This window comes from Embiotoca jacksoni, unplaced genomic scaffold (genome assembly GCF_022577435.1).
Source record: "Embiotoca jacksoni isolate LCO1_2020_lvr unplaced genomic scaffold, fEmbJac1.0.p SCAF_51, whole genome shotgun sequence".
NCBI classification, from domain to species: Eukaryota; Metazoa; Chordata; class Actinopteri; family Embiotocidae; genus Embiotoca; species Embiotoca jacksoni.
Window position 1 is genome coordinate 1,573,654 of NW_027185405.1, and position 24,380 is coordinate 1,598,033.

The window sequence follows — 24,380 nt, forward strand, 5'->3', positions numbered from 1 at the left end:
GAATTTACTCAACGTTGAAGAAGCGGCACGTAAACTGGAATATGAGGACGATGTAAATCTGTGCGGTTTGTGTTTTCATTAGAGACGGTCTGATGGAGTCAGTCAGTGTGTGTGTGTGTGTGTGTGTGTGTGTGTGTGTGTGCGTGTGTGTGTGTGTGTGTGTGTGGTGCTACGGAGGACACACAAAATAACAAGACCACAGACACATTAAGAACGATGAAGGAAACAGCGGTGTGATTAGGAGGATGGGTCGATAAGTTCAGAGGCTGTTCCTGTTGCGCGTGAACAGTGCGCAGCATCATGACGTGCACATTAACACATAGAAAATGTGACCTTTGTGAGCAACTCCTGCTTTCAGGTGCCCTCCACCTGTTTCCTGTGTACCTGACGATGCATTTCCCTTTCAGTGTCCTCACGTCCTCAGAAATTAATGCTAAACATCCGCAAGATTTTCAGTCGAAGGAGTTATCATGTGACATTATATAGATTCCTCAGAAATGTACGTTTCATCATGTATAGATTCCTCAGAAATGTACGTTTCATCATGTTTAATAAATGCTAACGTCTGATTAATAATGCTAATTTACCGTCATGACAACGCTGCCGTGTCATCGGAAAAACGCGTCCTTCAAAATAAAAGCACCGAAGAAAGAAATTCTCCCCTTTTCCAGATAATAAATGTTTTCCCTGAAAATTTTTGTCCACCACGCACACATCCAGGACCCGGTCTTGGGTCGCAACCCACCAGTTGAGAACCCCGTGCAGTTGTAACATGTATGTATTAGTGTCTCCGTCTCTCACCGAGGTCCGCGGCCGTGTACCGCTGCCCTCTGAAGAGGACGGTGTCGTCGGTGTAGACCGGCCGCCGCAGGTTCCGTCGCTCACACAGTCGACTCAGCAGCTGGCGGGGAGTCAGCTGGTCTCGCCACCGGTTCACCCCCGACCTGCCGGCACAGAGACGGGAAGCAAGAGCGGAGAGAAATTCATTTTTGAGTCGCGCTTGACAGCATCCGTTTATGTCCGTATGAATTTCAGGTGTAAACGATAACAGCGTCTACTCACACACAGTAGGACTCCGGCAGCCCACAGGCGGCCCCGTACCGGGACAGGAAGCGGTTCTCCAGGTCGATCACGGTCTCTCCGATCTTCTCGTCTTTGGCGAGCATGTCGTGGTCGTACAGCATCACGCGCAGGTCCTTCTCCAGAGGGAGGGAGCAGCTGAGCTCGAACATCCTGAAGGACGACAGGCCACAACGGGAAACCCACGTGAGGCGGGTTCAGGGCGTGGCGGGTTTTTTAACCGCCTTTTCTTTCTTTTTTTTTAGCTAAGCTAGTTAGCCTTTTTTATTTGTTTTGGTTTTAGAGGCCCAGTTTTGTTTTCTATTATATGGCACAAGCTTTTTGTCCCAACACTGTCCACCTGTGTTCAATCATCCATAAAACACTTTATTTTGCTACTTCTGCTTTGACTCATTTAAATAATTGGTTGTCTTGTTGTGCAATGAAGCCGGCTCATTTTGTGATATGAAATGAAATGACATGACAGTTTATGACAGGATGTGACATTTGACCAGACATTTTTGTGACGTGAGTTAACGTCAACACGACACGGCACGATTGTATGACGAGTTTCATGACAGAATTTTGACTGGATGGAACATTTTGTGATATTTATTTTGTCATTTGTTGATAACAACCATCACATTTTTCTCTCATTTCGTCTCCCTTAACATGAAAACATGTAAATATGATGTCATTTTAATTTATTTTCATGTCCAGTCCAAACACGTGTACAAAGTAAAGATAAATAAATCTCCAGGAGAAACAGTCTCTGTATCTGTATATTAAAGAACTTCTCAACAGTGTGTTCTCCCTCCGCAGCTTCATAAAGGTACTACATATTAATGTCACGTCAGGACGTCTCAGCAGGACCGGTGAGCCAGCAGCTCTGATGGTCACTGCTCACTGTCTCTGCTCTCTGATTGGTTTGTGTCTACTGACCCCTACTGGCAGGAAAACACACCAAAGTCAGAAGAAACAATGAAGAGAATGAAAGAGATACAGACAGGAACTAAAAAAAAAAGAACAAGATAATAAATCTGCAGACTTGAATTCACACAGTCGTGCTTTTAGTTTAAATGTACAAAAAATGTGTTCGTGGAAAATTCTGTCTTGTTTATGGGCTGGAAAGAGAAAATCCACCCTTCATTTAACACATTAAATGAGAAAGAGAGCTGCCTGAAGGCGCTGCTTTCACTGTCCAACAAGGTACCGACTAAAACCACAAGATACGATTCAAAGTAAGTGGTTTCCTGGAGGACAAAAAATGGTTCCGTGTGACGATACCTTGTATTAAATTTAGTGGTGATATCAGTGAAGATGGATTTCTAACCGAAGCAAAGAAACCAACAGCCGAAAGGTTTCAAACTTTCAGGGGACAAAATACCTCAAATTCGTTTGTGGTGATTTTATTTTCTGCAACATTTGCTGAACAAAATATGACTTTTTACTGAACTGACAAGGACCTTAAGAGTAAGTTTACTACCGGAGCACCTTTCAAAAGAAGAGCGGTACAATGAAGGGAAAACAGACAGAAAATACCGTGTAGTTAAAAAGCGACTTGTTGTTCAACGTTATTAAAAAAAATTGTCAAATTCTTGTCAGTCAGAGTCTGAATCCAAATGTTCCCCCTCCGAGCTTTCAGATTAAAGTCTCATGGACGTATAAAAGTCGTGACTTTCTGGAGACAGAGCGAGACATCGCTGTACGTACTTTCCAAAGACCGGCTCCAGGGTGCAGGGGACGTAGTGTTCATGGTCACTGATGGTCTTCTTCCCCAACGTGATCTTCACGTAGGGGTCACACTGAAACACAAAACGAGGGCAACACGAGCTTTCTATGAACTCATCCGTTCTTCTTCTTACCTCCGTTCCCTCGTGTCGGTTCCCGTCTCCGTCCTACCTTCCCGTTGGTGTCTTTGGGCTGCAGCCCTTCGGCCTGGATGACGTAGACTCGGACCAAACACTCCTCGATGCCGTTGGGGGGAAGTTTTCTGAACTGTCGGGGGTGAACGGGGGCGGAGGGGTCGTCTGGCAGCGGGTAGATCTTAAACATGCCCTGGTTGGTAACGGAGGGTTGGTGGAGTTAGAGGAGTTGCATGCGACTGGACATTTTGTCAAATTTCTACAACGGAGAACAAACTTATTGGGAATAAAGCTGAGCTAAGCAGGACCACCAACAAAAGGAATGTAAGTTGGAGTTTACCTTGAACTCTCCCACCACCGAAGGATCCTCTCCTTCATCCTGAGTCTTTCCTCTGTACAGTTTGAAGGTTTGACAGAAGTCAGAGAGACCTGCAAAGGCCTCGACCCTCTCCAGCTGCCGGTCGTAAACCTGAGGAGGAGGAGGAGGAGGAGGAGGGGAGTTTATTCAGTCTGAATCTGTTTAGGTGTTCATACCCAAATAAAAAAAGACGAGAGATAAAGAGGGTCGGGGGGACACGGGGACTCAAAAGTACACGGAAGAAAAAATAGCAAATTAAAAAAGAAGTGATGAGAAGAGGTGGGAAAAGAAGAAGAAGAAAATGAAAAATCAATCATACATACAGGAAAATTTGCATCAAATTTATTGTGGGTTTTTTTTAGCAATCTTCATCAGGTTGCTAAAAGAGCACACACAGTTATATGTGGCATCATGTATGAGTATTAACCCGTGTAATTATACTGCTATTAGATTTAACACAACACCACGGTTTGCTCTCACACTGCATGGGCGCTGGCATCACACAGTGTGTGTTTCAGTGTGTGTGTTTCACTGTGCGACGTCTGGGCAGGGACGTCTATGTGTCGAAAGCTTAAAAAGATTCATTTGTTTTCATCAGCGATGTTTGTGTGCATCGAGCAGTGAGTCTCACGACGCGAGCTGGAAACAGCGTCGGCGTCACACTAACAAAACTACTGTACCATCAAATGGAGGACGCCGACCTCGTATTGTCCAAAGAGCCTCGTACGTCTCATATTTCGGTGCCACACCGCTGAACTCGACGACTCGTTCCTTCATTAACACAAATGTGGAACACGCAGCGTCCAACACAAACCGCCGCGCTGCTGTAAATACTCATCAGAGCACCAGATATCACTGATCTGCCACTGAAAGTCGTTCCAGATGAGTGACTATTTACTTCTGTTCGAGTCATATTTATTGAAATAATAGCAGCTTGAGGACATTTTTTTCTTTTTTTGTATTAAACTGTTTCAAAGAATTATATTTTCAGATAAAAAGATAAATACTTCTTTTTTTACGTAGGATTAAATGACAATAAGAAAAATGTAAAACAACAATTTGTTTTCCATTTCTATACGTAGTAAATAAAACACATAACATTATATGAAAGAATAAGAAGTTTCAGAGTTGCTAGAAGGCAACTTTGACAGAACGAGTCAAACTCTTTCAGTCTTTGCGTTCTTGAACAGCTCTCTTGATCCAATTTAAATTAATTTACATTTTTTTAGTTGCTTGAAAATCCAGTTATTTCCAAAGCACATATCATGCAAAAGAGCCCCAAAAACGAAAGGAATGGTCGGTGCTGTTATGTGGACATTTTGATCCGCTCCCGTTTGCCCTGTGGAAGTTTACGTATAAATACAAACTAAAGGTTTTACTCCTGGAACAGAGGTTTTACCAACAAGCTCGACAGCGACAACGTCAGCGCAACTCATGGAGCCAATTCGAATACTTTTTTAAATAATGCATCAAAAATCCCATTAAATTTGTGAGTCATAAATCGGTCTGATCTCAGCACACAGACCTGAAAACCATCCGTGTGGCTTTCACTTCCAGAGGATATAATTACCTCCGACTGTCCACCAACACTCGACTAAAGATGCTCTCCAGAACTTGCCTGCAAATTGTCACAAATTTCGAATTCATTTTCTCCTCTCAAAATGAACCAATAGGTGCAGCAACGATCGACAAATGTTTTTTTAGCGCTGTTAGAACAAAAGAGGCTGTTGTTTCTTATGTGAGGAAAACGTGTGGGTTTTGTAAGTGATGGTCATACCAGAGATACTCGCTCTTCAAGTACTTTAATAAAGTGAGTTAAAGAGGGAGGAGAGAGATTACGAAAGCAACGAGATGCTTTCCGTCCACTGTAACTTCTTTGTTATTGAATGGGGGGGGGGGGATGAAGAGAAAGAGTAGGGGGAGGAAGATGAAAGTAATGAAGGGTAGACGGTCTCTGTTTTGGGCGGAGAAGGGTGAAAGAGTTGGACAAGCAGGGCGAGGAATAGAGGGGTGGGGGGTGGGGGGGGATGATGTAAGCAAGAGAAAGGTCTGGGAAACAGCGGTTCATTTCAATCCTGGAGCACCAAACCCAGTACCGAGGGAGAGCGGAGACAAACGCAAATGTGGATGATGCATGCAGGAAGTAGACGAGCAAATTGTTGATTAAATCAGAAAACAGACTTCAAATCTTTCTTGGACTGCAAACAAGGGAAAAGTTAGCTCATAACAAAACCTACCTGCAACCAGCTTTAACGCTCACCTGGTAACAGGTTGCATTTTGTTTCTTTACCGCGAACCAAATATTTAAGTGTAGATATGGACAATTTGCTTTGTTTTATCTTCAGTTATTTGTCATAATATTTCTTGGAGAAGCAGCTAGCAGAGGAAGTAAGCGGTTCTGGCCCAGAAATAGTTCTCTGGGACGATGCAAATGAAAGACGTGTCTGGAGAGACAGCCGGTACCAGGAGAGGACAAGAACTGAGGGGACGTCATAAAAAGGACGCCGACAGCGGGCGAACCGAGACGAACCAGATCTACTGTTGAGGACGAAAGGAGGGAGAGGATGGACAGAAGAAGAGAGATGAAGAGGGCGGGAGAGCTTGGAGGAAGACAGGTGAGCCATGGATGGAGAGCGTCGGATTTTAATGGAGGTGGACAGATTGAGAAAGGACAAAGATAGTTGAGGCAGGAAAACAGGAAAGGGAAAAATAAAATTGAGTCTCCGGCGATGTGAAGCACCCTCTGGCAGCCATATTGGAAATGTACCTGACTGGTCAAGGTACTTCTCATTTGTCGAGCTGGTTCTGACACATTCTGTCATTTCCACAGCTCGCTTTCTAGCGGACGTCCGCGGCGCTGCCAGATGAGAGAGCGCTAAACAGGTGATGCAAATGAAAAGAGACGGAAACACAAGCAGAAAGGTGTCAATAAAGGAGGCTGGAAACTGTGTCTCCGCTGACAGTAGCCGATCCCGAGGACTGTCGAAAGGCCGGCGGAGATCAGAGCAGGAGAGGAGGGCAAAGAGGAAAGAGGCGGCAGCGAAGGCGAAGGAGGTTGGAAAAGGTTGGAAACAGCGGCTCATTTCAGTAGCAGATCTAAGCGAAGTGCTCGTCAAAGTGACGGAGGGAACGGGACAGAGGAGGGAGGGACGGAGTAAATAAAATAAATTAAAAAAGGAGGCGCTGGCACCGGGCGGAGGGAGGCGGAGGAGTCAGGAGAAGGTGAAAGCGAAGGCAGAGCGACCGTGGAAGCAGTGGCTCATTGGTCATCTCGCTCCTTTCCATCCAACTGTCAAGTGAATTTTGAGCAAAGTTTTGAAATGTTGCATAAAAAACAACTCAAAGGCGACTTCGATGTGTTTCCATTTAATGGGAAGAAGAAAATACTCCCACAAGAAAAGTGGAAAGAGTCCTTCAAGGGTCAGTGGCTGTTGGGCAATGTTATTGTTCTCCATCGTGCCATTTAGCTGCGGCCACATTTTAATGCCTTCATCTAAAGCAAAAACACAAAGAAATGTACTGAAACGGCTTCGGTGGAACATTTGTGGGACTTTGGAGGTGATTTTTTTTTAAACACTTTTCCAACAGATTTACTTTACAAGAGCTTCTAAAACTGGTGAAATGTTCTGATCATCTCAGCGAGCGTATCGTCGGAGGTTTTTCTCTCCAACGTGGTAATCAGAGGTTTCAGGCTCGTGGATGGTATGTCTGGATTCAGAAACAGAAATGACGGCGGCGCTGATGTGAAACGGCTTTCAAGGGAGAGGTCGGAGGTCTAACTAAGAGGAGTAATAAAGACAAAGGGTCACGTTCGGACATGGTTAGTAATTTGTTTTGGGCATCAGACAAGAAGACTGACGTTCGCTGGGAGTCCCGGCGGGAGGAAGAGGTCGCCGTCCGGACCGAGAGAACAGGGATGAAGGTCGGGGAGAGCGTGGGCGACGGCGGGAGGAGAAGCTCCCGGGACGGCGGCGGAACCAAATAAGACTAAAGAGACAGACGCTGACGTGATCGCTCGTTTCGCCAATGCGGCGCTCGCGAAGCGGATTCACCACGTAATGAGTCATCATCATCATCAGAGGAGGAGGAGGAGGAGGAGGAGGAAGAGGAGGATGGACAGAGTGTCACGGCACCGGGCCGCGAGGACGGGGCGTGGGAAGAGAGGGGGAGGAGGGGACGGACGGACGGACGGACGGACGGACGGAGGAGAACTGGCAGGACGGCAAAATAATGTGATTTAAAATGGGACGTTTGGGACGAAGAGCAAAACGTTTTCAGAAAAAACAGGAACAAAGAGCTGCACTGTCTTCGTCGTCTTCATGTTTTCCTCTGACTTTCTATCCATCTGTCCTCTTCCTGCACTCTTTACGTTTTTACCGTCTCCTTTCTCATACACACAAACATTATTTCGTGCTGGATAGATATGTGATTAACACTCATTCTCACTCTCTTTTTATTCTTTGTCATAGTTGATGACATAAATGTGATTTTTATTACCATCACAAACGGGTTTCCAAGTGACATTTTTTTGTGAGACTCGTAATAAAAAATGAAAAAATAAACAACTACATAAAACTATGACGGATGTAAACCACAGTGACTCAACATGAGGAGTTGTTTGTCTGCCTATAAACGACACAAATCACTGAAGTAATGAGAGGAAAATGTGAAAGAAACCTCCCTCTCAGCATCGTTAGCTTTTAGCATGTAGCCGTCTGGATTAAGAAGAGATGTCCTCTCACTTTCTCCCCGCTTCTTCTAATCAGTGTTTGTTTACAGCAAACCAATCAGATTTCAGCCACGATGTCAATAAGCCAATCACGCCGTCAAAGCAATAGAAATTCTTCCCCGCAAGGTTTTTCCAGATTTAACTGCTTTTAGCTGCAATTTCTCTCCCAAAATCTGCGTTGTGATGTTTTTTTCCAAAGAGTTTTTCTGTCTCGGGATTACAAATATTTGACCTGATAATCTGGAGAAAACACAAACTATCTTACTGACGACTCACCTCATCGTGTGATTACTACAAACATTTTCAACACTCACGTTGTACCGGACAGAGTTGATATAAGTACCCGACGTGTTGCAGCTGCGTCCTCCAGTGAAGCTCCTACCTGCACAGTGTCCAAGCCTCGCTCCAGATACGTCCCACACTTGTTTTTGTCTCCGGTCGACGCGTAGAGTTTACTCCACCAGTCCATGAACTCTTCTCCCTGTTGGTCAGAGGTCAGAGGTCAGAGGTGACAAACGTGGAGGTTTGTTTCTTGTTCATAGTTCTGCGCACAATTTAAATGTCAGTCAACATTGTTTTTGTCTAAAATGAATTGTTTCCAAACTGAGTATTTCTCTTTTTAAACTGATTCGTGGAGCTTTAAGAAGTGAAAAACGAAACTGACAAAAGAACGACCTCAAATTTCATCACCGAAACGTCTGTTTGCAGCTGCGCTCCCGTGATGACCTTTGACCTTTCAAACTCCCTCAAAGTCCTGCGGTGAGGCGCCGTTTGCCTCTGTGGAGCAGTGCAGCGCCGGGCCCAGAGAATAACCCCGCTTTTCATTAATTTTTTTTTCCAATGATCGCATAGCAACGTGCAGTTCGCCAACTCACGTCAACACAAGTAAAAATTGTCTCTGGTGGCTCCGTGGCATTAAGGTCATGCTCTATGGGCGTTCTGAGGCAATGGAAACGGGCAACGTCGGGACGGGAACAGGCTCAAAGTGGACAAAATCAACACGGACATCACAAGAAACATGTATGTTTATACGCATGAAGAATAAGAATCCCTCTGCTGCTTTGCTCCGAGCTTCTTTTCCATGGATTCTCCGCTGCGACGTAAACGTTCTGCAGCTGCAGAAACATCTGCATCTGCTGTCGGTTCTGCTGGTTTCATCCCAGTCGGACCGGGAAAGACTCGAACCCAGAACACACGCGAGTCTGGAACGATCTGCATGTTTCAAATGACTCGATTTTATCTGTAAGATGTGTTTCGTTGACACCGTCTGTGGTCCACATCCCTGACGGACAGCAGAACCTGTCAAAAGAGATTAAAAGCCCTCTGAGGACGAGCTCTGATGTCGGACCTCGCTGGTGACCGGCTGCTGTTATTTATGTGATTCGGGGAGGAAGGAGTCATTTAAACTCATTTAAAGTCCCAAACTTTGGGGTTTGAGCTCTTCACTAATCAGGATGCAGCGTTTGCTAACTTTAATCCTCTCTCAAATCGGACAAAGCGACAATTACACGAGAAAACATGAAAAAAAAACGAGGTCGACATGAAACTTCACACATTTCACGCTCACAAACTTACCCACGGTAACATCTAGTGTCGGCGTTAACAGCAAAAGACAGAAATTAGGTTTCAGTCACGTGCTGACAGAACGCAACCACACATTCAGACGACAGGATTAAAGACATTTTAAGTGGCTTTTCAACACATTTCTTTATACTTAGTCTCGTAACACATTCAGGGTTTCGTTTCCAGCATGAAACATCGACCATTAAAAAAAAAAAAAGAAATCCCTCTATTACAAAATGACTGCTGGCATGAAAGTAAAGGCCGTTAAAGTCTTACTGTTGCAGCTATGAGTCATGCCGAGAACTCACAATGTCGTTCTGTTTGGGAGGGTAAAATATGTTTCTTTGTTTTTTTGAAATGCTCGACAAAAAAAAAAAAAAGAAACGTCCACATGACTGATGGCTCCTGGAGGTTTGGAGTGGAGTCGTTTTGATTTATATGATGTGATTTTTGGGAGGAACACGTGACATCTGTGAACAAAACCCCGTCATACGTGTTTTTATCAAGACGTCTGTGTTCTCGAGTGTGAAGCTGCCTCATCCGTCAAGTTTACCGAAAGTCTGCTCACATTGGCAACGGCGACCGAAGGGCCGTTTAAAAAACTCGTTTTTTGGATTATTTTCTCACAGGGGCAAAAACTCACAGCGTGTGTGTGTGTGTGTGTGTGTGTGTGTGTGTGTGTGTGTGTGTGTGTGTGTGTGTGTGTGTGTGTGTGTGTGTGTGTGTGTGTGTGTGTGTTGGCCCTGACGCAACAAGGAAACAACGATCGGCCACAAAAACTGAGAATACCGAAGGGACAGATCAAACTACCAGCCTGTCCCCCCCCCCCCCCCCCCCCACACACACACACACACACACACACACACTCTTCGGTCCGACCCGTCCCCGCCCTGCAACCTTCAACCCTCCGAGGAACACTCGAGCTTTAAACACACTCATGACGCATGCACCACTTTTTCCTTTGTGTGCGTTTTTCTGCGCGTGTGTTTGTGTGTTGTGTGTGTGTGTGTGTGCGTGTGCGTGTGTGTGTGTGTCGGCATAAATGTCGAACAAAGTGCTCTTATGTGTGGAATCCCCTTTCTCCTACTTCCCACAGACTCACACACTTATAAACACACACACACAACGAGGGGAGAAAAACTATGGAATTCCTAATTTTTCCAAAGTGGCAGCATGGCGTGGAAAAGGGCAGCACGTGGCGTTTAACTAGGACATGACACACACAGAGACACACATACACACACACACACACACACACACACACACATACACACACACACACACACACACACACACACACACACACACACACACACACACACACACACACACGCATGGCGCTGTGTGTCTGAGGCGTGAAGTGTCTGCTGTGTGTTAACGTGCCCTCTGTGTCCAGCCGGTGCCAAGCATTGATGACAGGGGCGCCAGAAAGTGTGTGTGTGTGTGTGTGTGTGTGTGTGTGTGTGTGCCCACCAGTGTGTGTCAGGGTGTGTTCGCTCGAGTCCACGACTCCTGATTCAGACAGATTAAGGCCGCCGGTGGAGTTTTCCAGACTGCGACGTGTGTTACACACCGGCGATCAACACACACACACACACACACACACACACACACACACACACACACACACACACACACACACACACACACACACACACACACACACAGAGCCTGCAGTGGTGTGTTCAGGGTGTCAGTGCGGTTTGCAGCCTATCATTACGCCCTGCAGGGAAAGCCAGAACTAACCAAACCAGACTGGCACTGCCAAGAACTCCGCGAGCAGAGCGACTGGATTTACATAAGAGCTCCGAGCTGCCTCATAAAAGCTGTTTTTTGTGGGGAAACCCCCGTCCGCAGAGGGGTCGGAGGGCCGAGCAGCGGCCCTCGAGTGGCTGTCAGAGTTCGCACAGACAGACCGAAGCTAAAGGAGCTGTCAAAAACACACAGATTTGTCAGCAGGAAGTCGATCTCATCCAAAAAGGTTTTAACGGTCAAAAGAGAGACCCGACGTGACGGACAGGTACAAAAAACAACAACCCGGTACCTCCAAAAGCAGCTTCAGTGCACTCGGAGGAAGGTTATCAGCTGCAACCTGCAGACTGTCGACCCGCCATCTCCAAATCCAACATCCAACATGTCAGCGACTAAGTTCGCAACTATTTGGTGGACGTAGCGGGTAAAGAGGACGAGAGCTGGTCGAGTTGCTCGTCCATTCGGTCTGGAAACCAAGAAGCGAAATCAAGAACGTTTCAAGAACAGTGTGGAGAATTTTCCTTAAAACAAAATATATCTCTGATTTCTCCTTTTTCTGTATCTCCAAAAAAATAAAGCGGTCGCTGTGAAGAATGTGGAAAACTCCGGGGTCGATGTCTGTTTGTGTGTTGTTGTTTTTTTGTCATTCGCTCCACTGCGGTTTCGAAAGCGGAGCACCAAACCTCAAGTAGGAATCTGTGGCATGTTCACATAAATAAATGTCCTCTCTGCTGTCACTGATTGACATCACGCAGTCCTGACGCAAACTACGTCCAGACCCTGACAGCGTTTAGAGCCCATATGGAAGTGTGCTGAAGTGCAGTACTACTGAGGTATTGCATCTCGGTTTCCTCCCCACCGCGTCCAAATGTTGGTCACTTCCGGCTCAAAACAAACCCCCCCCCCCCCCCCCGACCCAAATGTCCGAGCGGCAACGCATTGGGTTGCTGCTCGCCTGCATCCTAATATTTTTCATAAACTTTTGTAATTTGGTGAAAACAAAGCTTTGTAAAGGCAGAGGGCATCTCATCGCTATCTGTGAACTAAACAAGGAAGAGGACGAAGAAAACAACAACGCTCTATCGACTTCTTCTTACAGGAAGTTGAGCTTCTGGTGTTTCTGGGATGAAGCCTGAACGTTCACTTGCTGTAACTCTGGTAATGTCGTCCAGGAGACGGTTTTAATGTGGACGGAGGTACGAGCTGAAACGCCTGGTGTGGGATCACGTTGGTTTGTTTTTGCCGGGTTAATGAAGTCCACTATCTTTCTACTGGTTTCTAACTTTGGACGGATCGGTGCGATCGGACCTTTCTAAATGAACAAAGCTTCTAAAATCTGTCTGACAGGCTAAAGTGTGACGCGCCGCCGTCAGCCGGACATTCAGGGACGGCGCTCGGATCCTGGAGGTGAACGGCAGCTTACATCAGTCTGCGGCTGAAAGGAGCAAGAACAAGAAAAACACTGAATGATTTAGGAAGCTATTTCGACATCTTGTTTCTGGTCACAGTGTCATTACCGAGCCATAAATGTGTGTTTCATAAACCCACCAAAAAAAAATGCCACAGAGTCGCCTGGCATGAGGCCACGTCAGTTAGTTTTCTCTGGTCCTGAAGCAGTCGCCGAGGACGATTTATGGAAGCTGAGGCAAACTACAACGTTTTCAGAGCGGGATTTTAACCTAAACTGACTGTTTTTCTGGCGATGAAATGGAATACTTTCGAGGAGAATTAATGGTGGAGGAGCAAAGTTAATATAAAACACGTCACTGGTACAAAAAACCAAAAAAAACAGCCAGGAAAACCGCATTAAATGCAAGCGACTTCTCAAACTACCTTATGAAAACGAGAAAACACAGAGGTCGGTTTGATCCGTGATAAATTCTGTCATCGATGCACGGACGCAGCAGATGAGAGGCGACACCCAATGTTCATTTTCCATCTGAGTGACGTTAGATCTCAGATATCTCAAACGGGGGGTCGGAGCCTCCGAGGGGTTCGAGGAGCCGCGATGCCACTGACAGCCGATCTTCTTAAACTTTTCCAACTCTGAAACTAAATCTGACTGATCCGCCTTGGAAGCCGCTCCACGGAGAGCGGCCCGCTCCGCTGCGGTAATCTGGTAATCATCAAGACACACGCCCAAGAGACCCAGAGATTAAGGAGACAGGATTTACAGCACATGAGAGAGAGAGCTTTCTTCTTCTGGTGCCACGAGATATTAGCCTCGTCTCTTTTTTTTTCTCTCTCTCTCTCCTTTCACTCAAACCTTTTCGGATTCTCCCCGCTTCCCCTTCAGTCACTTTCTCCCTCCTTAACCCTCTTTAATTCATCCATCCTTGCCTTTAGTAACTGTCTGCTAACAGAGAGTTGCGGTGCAGCGGATCTATAGCAGCTCTGTTGACTTTGGCCCCGGGCAGACGGGAAGCCGAGCCTTTAATTTGACTGGTTTCAATATCTGACCCTTAATAAAACAAATATCTTTGTTTGGAGAGAAAGAAATCACCCCCAATTACTGTCGAGCGACGAGCGAGTGGCGCACTACTGGATGTGTGTGTGTGTGTGTGTGTGTGTGTGTGTGTGTGTGTGTGTTTGCAGTCTGGACCGGGTCAGCCTAAGTCTTCAAATTGACCTGGCTTAGAAAAATAAAATGGAAGAATGTAACGAAGGAGTCGTGGTCTCCCGCTCAAACCCAGAGTCGGATTTCTTCTGTGACCGCACAGCTCAGTGTGTCGCTCTATAAAAATCCCAAAAAAACCTGATTTCTCGAGAATTTTCCTGAGACGAGACCCAAGAAAGAAAAACGTAAAAAAAAAAAATAAAAAAAAAAAAAAGCTTTTCGTTTGGTCCCAGCAGAGCCGAGCGCTTCGTTTTATCTCGTTCCTTCCAGATCGACCGTCCTCCGCCTGCAGCCACAGTTATCCATCAGCGGCTCAGCTAAAATAAACTTCATCAATTAAAGGGCGTTAGGCTACAATTAGATCTCGGCTACTGCCTTGGAAGTAAAGCACCTCACACAGATCATCCATCTGTATGTGTTTTAACTGCAATTCCAGGCAGCCACTGGTTTCCATTCATATCTGTACGTATGTATTTCTTTCCATTAAAGTGAACCATTAATTTTACGTGACTTGGAGTCGGGGAGTATAACCATGTATTTAGGCTTTTAGAAACTCAGCGCCACTTGTTGCCAATGTGAACAGATCCACTTTAATTCTTTGCAAACATCATTAGCAGGTGAGGATGTTAAAAATGGAGGCAGGAAGGTGTGATGAAAACAAAGTAGTACAGTTCAGTATATGTAAACTGGATGGATGGAAACAAAACAAGGAATATAACAGGCAAATGCACAAAAGCACATGAGGGCGGATCAAAAAGTTGTGAGGCTGTTTCCGTGACAACGTTTTTCTGACCGCTGGTACGTGAACATTCGTGATTTCAACGCTCACCTGAAACTTAACTGCTTTAAAAAAAAACAACAGCCATGATTCTGTGGTGGAAATGAACCGCATGGGCTCAGGAACACTCGGCTGGAAGACTTTCTGTTGCCCAAAACTTTGACCCAAAATCGGATGTTTCTCTGCTCCAGTTTCGTACCAGCAGTCACGTTAATGTGTCGTACTCAGGTGCTGATGTTGATGAACCGACATAACATCTCCCGACGGCTATTACCTCCTCTTGCTCCGTCACTGAGCTGCGTTCAACGGGAACGCTCTCTGAACTTTCTGATCCGCCCTCGCGTTTGAAAAACCTTTTGAATGGATGAAATGAGTTAAAAGATGAGTTTGTTACCTACATGAAGGCTGGAGCTAGAGGTTGAGAGGTTAATGATAGCGGAATCGGCTCCATCTGCAAGCTAGAAGACACGTGCACATAGACACACATCAAAACATAAAACACTTTCAGGTTAGCTGGTTAAAGATAGCTGCAATATCAGCTTCAGCTCTAAATGAAGACGTAAAAGACGAATTGAAACAGATCATCAGTCAAAAAGACGGCGTGTTATGTTAGAAATGCACTCGGTACTCTTTCAGCATCGTCAGCAACATGACCGGGCGTATTAGTGACTCGAACACAGAAACACATCTCGGTTGCATTTTCCTCCCAAACAGCAACAACTCATCAACTCCAGAAATGTTTTGAGGGAAAAACTGAGCGCGGCAGCGTTTTGTTTCCCCGGAAGGTCGCTGCTCCAGACGGCAACGCTCGCTGAACACCGATCGGGCGCGACAGATTCCAGATTAGGTGTTTAGATGAAGTCACGGAGGAGCTGAGTGCACGAAGGAGGACACGCTCCACCGGCGACGGTGGAATAAACACCTTTTTTTGCTGCATCTGCTGCAGCATCGAATGGTTCCCTGGTCGTCATAGCGATCCATCTGTACATTTATTCTACTTTGAAGTGGTTCGGTTGGTCCGTAGATCGACGTGGCACGCCGACGACAGACGTGTTCAATCTACAATGAGGCGAACGTCGCTTGTTGTTGAGGTTGTCGACCAAACGTTGCACTTTTCCTTCAAATTAAAACCTTAAATCATCCTCTGGTTTGAGGCTGCGAGCGCTTCGGGTCGACGGGCGTTCAGAACTCTCAGCTGCCGCCGCAGATTTATCCGCTCAGTTTGCGTCATTGTTGTTGTGTCCACATTTGTTGTTTTGATGTTAATTGGATGGTTGGATGGAGGTGGGGGGAGGGGGGTTAATGTCAGAGGGGCCTGTGTGCACTGTTTTCAACACCAGCGAGGACTTTGGAGACGATGGACGGATCACAGGGGACGAGAGGTCGATGAACCACAACAATGAGGAGAGGAGGAGGAGGAGGAGGAAGAGGAGGAAGAGGAGGAAGACGGGGATGCACTTTAATGAGCTGCCACATTAAAACAGCTGTCAGCGTGATGTATAGAGGAGGAAATGAGGAAAAGAAATGAAAGGGGGAGAGAGAGAGAAGAGGAGAAATGGAGAGTGAGAGGAGAAGAAAGTCGAGGGAATAAAGAAGGGAATGAAGAAAAAACTAAAACAGAAAACACCTGAAGGAAAGTAGAAAAGAAATGAAATGGAGGGATGGAGCAAAGAATATTAGATAAAAGTGAGAAGGAAGGAAAGAAGGAAGGAAGGAAGCTCAACAGAGGTGAATGCAAGAGGTGTGTAAGGTGACAGGAAGAGAGGAAGAAGATGTGAAGGAAGCAAAGAATGTGAGGAGGGAATAAAGAGATCTGAGCAAGAAGAGGAATGTGAGGGAGAAGAAGGAAGGAGGATAAGGAAAGGATGAGAGGAGGAGAGGAGAGCAAGGGGTCAAGGAGAGATGAAGGGAGAGGAAGATGTGGTGTCGAAGGCAACAAGTGGACAGAGAAGAGGAGACAAGGAGGAGAAGGTGGTGGGGAAAGATGGAGGCGGAGGACAAAGGTTTAGAGGAGAGGGGAGAAAGGAAGGAGACGAGGAGAGAAAAACGTGGAGAGAAGAGGAGGAAAAGGTGAAGAAGAGGACGAAGACAAGGAGGAAAAGAAAAGGAGCATTAATGAGGAGAAAGAAACTCGGGGGATCAAACAGGGTTAGAAAAGAGGAGAAGAGGAAGACTGATGGTTGGAAAAGGAGAAGAAAAAAACAATGAAAGGACAGCGAGGAAAAGAAAAGAAGGAGTGAAGGACGTCAAAGAGGAGCTGCAGGAATCCAGAACAGAAGTCTCGAATGGTTTTCCTGACACGCGGGAGGCCGACAGGAATCACGAGTTTGGAATTCTTTCCTGAAAGCTCAGAAGTCCTCCGCGGATCCGCTGTCTCCGAACGTTACTTCAGGATCCTCGAAAAAGGGGCCAACGCGGTGGTTTTCCACGTTGTAGCCCATTAACTTCAAATCCCGTGCACTTAAACATTACGGCAGAGCATTTTCCAGGACCTGCCGGACCGTCTGTACCAGGCAGCCGCCGGTTTTACATCATTAGAGCTCCGAGGGACACAAACAAGCAGAGACAAGGCTTCAGCTCCTCGTTTAAAGGAACACTCCCGCGTTTCAGGTTGGAAATCAATTCCACTCTTTTTCTGAGCCGTAAACATGAAGCCAGAAGATGGTCGGTGTCGGTCAGGCCTTGTTCAGGCTGCCAGGTCAAATCTGGTTTTTGTCATTTTTTTTAAGTCTGGTGAAAAAAGAAATAAATGTGATTTAAAGCACATTTTGAGGTGGTTTCAAATGTGATTCCAGTCAGATTTCTACAGATCCGGACGCTCTGCTGGCTCCGATTACATTTCTTGCAGTCACTCGTGGCGCGACACACGATGATGACGTCATTTTCATTAAGACAGAATTAATCTATGCTAACGCTAGCAGAGTGTGAACTCCAGCAGTTCACAGACAAACACAGATATATATTGTCTGTTACCAACCACAACAAGATCATTTATTAAGAATAACCTTAATAATCTTAATAATCTGAATTGCTTACCACAGCAACCCAATGCAGATCAGTTTGTGACGTCTGGACACAAACTTGACACGCTCACTGGTAAATAACCAAGCGGACAAAGATCTGATCTGATGAACAAATCTACATCAAAGACGGTGTAAGTTGTGTCTCTGACGAAGAGCGAAAAACAACCCTTCTCTGATGATGTAATGTGACGCTAAAGGTTTGTTTAGGTGGAGAAAAGCTTGCCAAGTTTAGGGAAAGATCCTGGTTTGGGTTGAAGTAAATAAAGTTGAAGGACCGTGGACCTTTTGTTGTCATGGTTACAGTCACGAACAACGGTCACGGTGAAAAGAAACAAGCAGCAGTCTAAAGTGTCGAAGCCCGATGTTTCGTCGGCCCATCCATCAACCCCAACCTCCTCCCAACGTTCACTTTACGAATCGATAACTACGTTCCTGTCATAACTATGGCAGCCACTAGAGGGCGGTGTTGTTCACATGACGACACCAAATCACAAGGAGGGACGCAGGTTGGTGATTGGACGGGTCAAACCCAAAACTTTAACTCAGGGTTTGAGTCAAAGACAAAAGCGACGTGAATTTTCTTTAAAGAAATCTTTTCCGAAAGCTAATCAAGTGTTTGTTTGTTTTCTAAACCTAACCACGTATTTGTTTTGGTACCTAAACTTACAGCGCTCTAGTTTTCATGCCTTAATTTGCGTGTTCCTTCAACACTGAAGCGACCAGTCTCACGAGAAAAAAAAATGTTCCTGTGGAAAAAAGGGTCTTTTAAGACTTTGCCCTTTACACTTATTGGTCATAACCCCCCTAAACAGCTCACATTTACACACTCATACACAGTTAATCAAGGGAAATGTCACCACACACACACACACACACACACACACATACGTGCATTAGGAAAATGACTGGATCATTAGGCATCAAACCGCTCGCTGTAATGAAGAACAACTGGAGAGCAGAAGTTCAGCCGGAGGTCTGAAATGAACACGAGCAGCAGCAACTATCAACGTTTGATTTGTCGAACTGTGAAACCCTGAGAGAGCATCCACTGATTACTAATATGATTATTATGATTTGATCAAAATCAAGATGGTGCTTTGTTTCGAAATGCATTGTTTCCTGTCTGTAAGAGCATTTTGAATTGTTTTGTCTAAGAGCCGCATTTAGAAAAACTTGGGGACTTTTTATTGATTTAAAAAAAATGTCAACTATAATCGAGTGCTTATGATTATATATAATGATTATATCCAACTGATGCTTCAGTGAGCCAAACTGTTGTCTGTAAAATTGTTCCTTCATCAACAGGAACACAATATGACAAATAAATGTGGGGAAATGCTCGACTTCCTCCGTGTTTGAGAGGGTTTGTTCATAAAAAGCTGTTTTTTTGTTTTGTTTTGTTCTTTTGATGGAATATGTTGACGGGGCGCCGTTGGTCTTGTGTTTGTAGTGACTGCACATTTTCAGTATAATTCAGTCTTGCAGGTTTTTAACCGACAGGACGTTCTTGTGTTTTTTTACCTGCTCGGGGACGAGCGGCTCCTCGTCGTCGATGTCGATAAAAACCTCCTCGGAAATGAAGCGGGGCGCCTCACCTGCAACACGCAAACACACAACCAACACCACATCAACCGTCAGCGGGGATGTTTGGTTTACATCCGTCCATCACTCTCGAGTCTTACGTCTCCGTCCCTCCTCTTCCTCCTCCTCCTCCTCCTTCTCCTCCTCCTCCCCCTCAGCGCTCCGGTACTCCTCCAGCGTCCGGATGGTGCACTGCCCGACCACCGGCTTCCTCCCGAACTGACGGTTGTCGATGACTTTGATGACGATGGGCGGCATGTAGAGCTCCTCCCGGGGAAGTCTCTGAGAGGAGAGGAAGAAGAGGGAGATGAAGACGACTCTAATTGGTCACGCTACCTGCCCGCCTGATGCCGATCGGCTCTGGCCGCTGATTGTCTGGAACTGATTGGTCACGCCTTGGCGAGCGTCCAATCAGATCCTCGTTACACCTTCGCAGACCGCGCCCATCTACAAGGAAGGAATGAGCGAATCCAGCGAGGCGGAGGTTCAATCTTCAGGCCGCAAAACGTCCCGTCGAGTAAACGTCCAAGTTCAGGATGTAAAATACACGCTCGCATACTTTTAACTTCAGCGACGACGAGGTTTCGTCTTCTGTTTGTAGGCTTCCAATCAAACAGCTCCGACTTTGGGATTCTGTATTTATGAGTCACTCATTTAAATTTATTGTTTTCATATATAGATTTTATCATCGTAGGACACTCAGTACTTTTTCTACATATTCAATTTCTAATGTGGTTGTTTTGTCTTTTTTGTGTTTGTAAAGTTTATCAGGACTAACTTGAATCATTTACCCTTTTTTTTTTTTCTCCTGTATTTTTTATGTCAAAATGAGAACTGAAAGCTGTCAGTCATTTGTCTTTTCTGATTCTGTCGCCGGGCTGCACATCTTATATTTCATCACCTCTCAGCGTCTCAGTGAACAAAGAGGAAGACTTCAGACTCTCACCGGACCAGCAGCAACGTTTAGAGACGCTCTCATTTAACCAAACAGACTCGGAGCTGTAATCCCTTCTGAGCTCTCCGGCTTTAAGAACGACTTGAGTGACGCTGATGATGCTTGAACTCGCACGGTAAATCCAGCGAGCTGCTACGAGGTGCCTCGACCTCTTCAAAGAGCTGCACTCAGGGAAACTATGCACATGACATTTCGTTACGCCCCGGTGGCAAAACGAAAACACTTACGCAGTTCGACTTAAGTCCTTAATGCTGTTAGCATGAAACGTCTGGCGGCGGTTCAGGAGAGGGGAGGAGGGGAGGGGGGGGAACGACGACCGCGCACAGGTTTCCAGAGTCCAGTCATCCCTGCTCCGCCGCGGTGGTCAGAGCTGCACCTTAATCTTGTTAACATTAAAACTGCACCAGCCAAAAAGCAGGGATCTGCATCGAAGGGAAAACTATGCGAATATTTCCACACTCCAGTTAAAGCTGTCATAATAAAACGGCGAGGTGATCAACTTCAGACCTTAATATTGTTAACATGAAGCTGCGGAGGTGCGCTGGAGCCGCCAGGGAGGAAAAATGTGCACAACATTTCCATATTTCACTTTAGGTTTTTCATAAGAAAACACTTAGCTGGAATGTAATGGCACCAATGTAAACTCAGTGGAAATCTATTCTCAGAGGATGTATAATAATGACTGCTGACGCGCCGCGCTTTCAATGTTGTGGTCGGGTTGATTAAACTAAACGACTGAATCAAAAACACTTTGAGCAGAATGACGCTGGAGTGGCTTTTTTTTGTTTTTTTACTACCATAAAGACTCTTATTTAAGCTCTTAAAAATCAACATTTCTATGTCATCAGCGGATCATGTGATCACTTGTATTTATCTGCAGCTCTTATTCAGAGCATTTAGGCTCCTTTCAGCTCCTTGTTTTGGCTCTCATTCATTCATTCAGCCGTTTTTTTTTCTTCTGTGCTGTATTTATTCAGTTTGAGGAACCGTCTCTAGAAAGCAATGAAACAGACTAGAAATCCTCTCTGTCGCTAGGGTCGTTGCTAAGGGTCGGGCTACTTCCTGGAGTAGTAAACATTGCGTACGTTGCATCTCCTATTGTTTTTCAGTCGTTAGTCATACCCCATGTGTTGCCATGGAAACGGAGATCGCACTAACAAATACGTTTTATGTTTTGAGAGCGAATCGCCCAAAAATATATATAATACATTATGATTCAATATTTTATTTTGGTGGTAACTTGTTCTATAATCAAATTATTTCCCGACCGATAATGACGTTAAAACGTAGTATTGACTTAAAGATATCTTCCTAAGGAGTTATTGGAGAGACACAAAAAAACTGAACAGCCTGGGACGAAGAAAACTCGTCTTTCCGGGTCGATGAGACTTCGCTGACCGAAGACGGAAGACATTCGCAACGTCCGGTTAACGAGGCTTCAAATCCAGTTGAGTTTATGTCTAGTCAGCGTTTGTACCTTGGCCGTGCCCATGATGAAAGCCTCCACCCCGCCTTTATGTTGCATTAGTAATGTACGCGCTGGTCGCCAATGGAAAAGTACCCCCCTCCCCCCCGCCCCCTGCCCCCCCACACACACTTTGTCTTTACAGCTCCGAGCTGCAGGACCGTTCGGGGTAAACGTGTAAAACGTGTAAAACGTGCAGCAGCTGCATCGTAGCGAGGTCTGGAAAAACAGGAGGAGGCCGAGTCCTCCTCTTCACTGATGAAGACGAATGACCGAAGCCAACCACATCACAGGAGAAGCTCTCATTAGCCGCGAAGGCCTCGGCACTGATTGGACTGCGCGTCCGTGAACCGTGTTTCTCACCACATCAAGGACGAGCGTGTTCACGTCGAAGTTGGGCTTCTTCTTCATGCTGCGGATGACGCAGCTCTGGACCACGGTGCCGCCGCACTCCACCTGCAGGCTGGGAGAGGTAACGCTGGCCAGCTGGAAGCTCTTCAGGTTGCGAACGCCCCACGCCAAGACCTGCCGGGAGGAGACCGGGAGTGAGGGGGCGTGTCCCCGTCGGAGAGGATTTTCCTGTTTTTATTTGGGGGTTTTGAGCGTTCGTTACCTCGATGGCGGTCCTCTGCAGAACGGGTTTGATCCCCTGAGGAACCACGAAGACGTTGGGCTCCCGCTGGGGGGGCGGGTGCGGGAGGTCCGACTCCTCCGGCTGCCGACGGGAGCGCAGGACAGCGGCGGGTCAGAGACATGAGGAGGGGACGAGAGAGACAGACAGGAGACGGCGAGCTGGGCGGTTTACTGGCAGGCGGATGGTGTTTGTTTTTAAACTCACATCAAGACGTTAAAGGAGTTTTAGTGTCGGCACGTCACACAATGTTTTAGAGGGTTAAAAGCACACAAATGTTACATTCAACTTCAAATAAAGGACTTGTGTTTTAAATAAACACATCGAATATTTCATCAACACAAAAATATGAATTTAGAGAATCTGTAGAAAGCGAAAGACGACATGCTCCATCACATCACAAGTTATATTTAAAGAAATATAATTTGGTCTTCATACAACAAGTATCATAAGCTCATGTAGATTTCAATGTGAAAACCTTTCCACATATTTTCCCCATGTTTTAATCATCATGTGTCATATATGAAGGTACTTTTGTGTCTTTATTATACAAGCAAAAAAAAAATAATATTTCGCACTGCAATCAAAGATGAAGTTTCTAAGTAAAAATATATCAACTGAGAATAAAATGATTTAAATTACATGCTTTTATGGTTTTGTAAGTTTTGGTCAGAATTCTGAATTTTGCTTAATAAACTGGACTTTATGTTTGTCAATCAAGAACTTTTGGTTTGCGAATTAAAAACCATTGTTTGTGAAGTAAAATAACTCCAGTCTCCTCCCCCAGCTTAGGCCCCGCCCACTACATCCAACTCAACCTGCAAACAAAAAGTTTCATAGTTTTAAAAGCAAAATTCTGAATTCTGTGACCACAACTAACCAAACTGTAAAAGCAAATTTGTTTGAAATGCAAATAACTTTTTTTTCAGTTCATATATTTTTACTTGCAAACAATTTGCTCTCATAATAAAGACTTAAAAATATCATACAAGTGATCACGTGTGTTGCGTGTGGAAAACATGTGAAACTCTTGTTCCATGAGCACGAGGGAAACGTGTTGAAGTTCTTGTAATGAGGATCAGTCTGTAACATGCATGTTGGATGAAGTTACACATGTATGTTGTCGGCTGTTAAAAGACACGCAGGCATGAAAACGGCTGATTTTGTGTGTTTCTACGTTGTACCCATTGCTGCAGGTTTTCAGAGAGGAATCCTGGAAACAGCAACTGAGGAAGATCCAGTGAGGAAGAAAAACAGATGAAGAGCAGTGAAATAAAAAGAGGAAGTCAGAAAGCAGCGAAGATCAGAAGAGAAGCTGCAATTCTTTGTCTTCACGTATGATATCCTGCACAAGATAACTTCAGCTGTTGAGAAGGATTCAGACTTCAGGTCTAACTCGAGTTGTCTAACGAGCTGAACAGCAGATAATGTTAATTAAATCATGTTTTGGGTGTGAAATGAGATAAATCAGAGTTTCATCTCTCTTTAAAAGGTCCGGTTTGTTTGCACCTAGAAATACTTCCTTTCTGCAGATTTATCACACAATAATAATCATCTTTCACACTGTCAGAAAAGCAACTACAAAAAACTCACAGTTTCTCTTTTACAAATGTAAATTATTCCCACGACTCTGTTGGACGACATTTAAGTCAAAGCTTTTCACTCTTTTCTTAATTTGAGTCACCCGACGAACACGTTTTGGGTTTTGGATGTCGTGAGTGTGCGGAGGAGGCCGAGGACTCCGGTGTGGTTTTACCTCGTCCAGAACGTGGGTGGACGTCATGATGTCTCCCTGCGGGTGAGACAAGACCAGATAGATTTTTTTTTAAAGGCTGAAAACGTTGACCAACAGCAAAAGCGTCACGTGAAGAGAGAGACTGACCTCTTGACCTGGAATATGATGAACAGCCGGCTGCAGAAACAAGACGAAGAGATGAGTTACTGCCACGAAATGAATGAAAACAACAGATTCCATTATTTTATATTGAAGAAGTTTTTGCGTCG

The 24,380-nt window shown here is 45.4% G+C and overlaps 1 protein-coding gene across 4 annotated transcripts in view; it reads right to left on the reverse strand.

The window, feature by feature from the left end:
- The window catches only part of dysf (dysferlin, limb girdle muscular dystrophy 2B (autosomal recessive)), a 63,235-nt gene that overhangs the window by 11,074 nt on the left and 27,781 nt on the right, over positions 1-24,380 (reverse strand). For 3 of the 4 annotated variants that reach the window (XM_069172103.1, XM_069172100.1, XM_069172102.1), the window contains 13 exons: positions 24,259-24,288; positions 24,133-24,168; positions 23,561-23,602; positions 22,359-22,460; positions 22,109-22,270; positions 19,427-19,607; positions 19,266-19,339; positions 8,394-8,492; positions 3,265-3,393; positions 2,962-3,117; positions 2,773-2,864; positions 1,063-1,233; positions 802-944 (listed from right to left, as the gene is read on the reverse strand). In XM_069172103.1, coding sequence (XP_069028204.1) covers positions 802-944; positions 1,063-1,233; positions 2,773-2,864; positions 2,962-3,117; positions 3,265-3,393; positions 8,394-8,492; positions 19,266-19,339; positions 19,427-19,607; positions 22,109-22,270; positions 22,359-22,460; positions 23,561-23,602; positions 24,133-24,168; positions 24,259-24,288 — 1,417 coding nt within the window. Of the gene's footprint in view, positions 1-801; positions 945-1,062; positions 1,234-2,772; positions 2,865-2,961; positions 3,118-3,264; positions 3,394-8,393; positions 8,493-15,119; positions 15,180-19,265; positions 19,340-19,426; positions 19,608-22,108; positions 22,271-22,358; positions 22,461-23,560; positions 23,603-24,132; positions 24,169-24,258; positions 24,289-24,380 lie in introns of all 4 variants that reach the window. The other variant, XM_069172099.1, reaches the window with a different exon arrangement.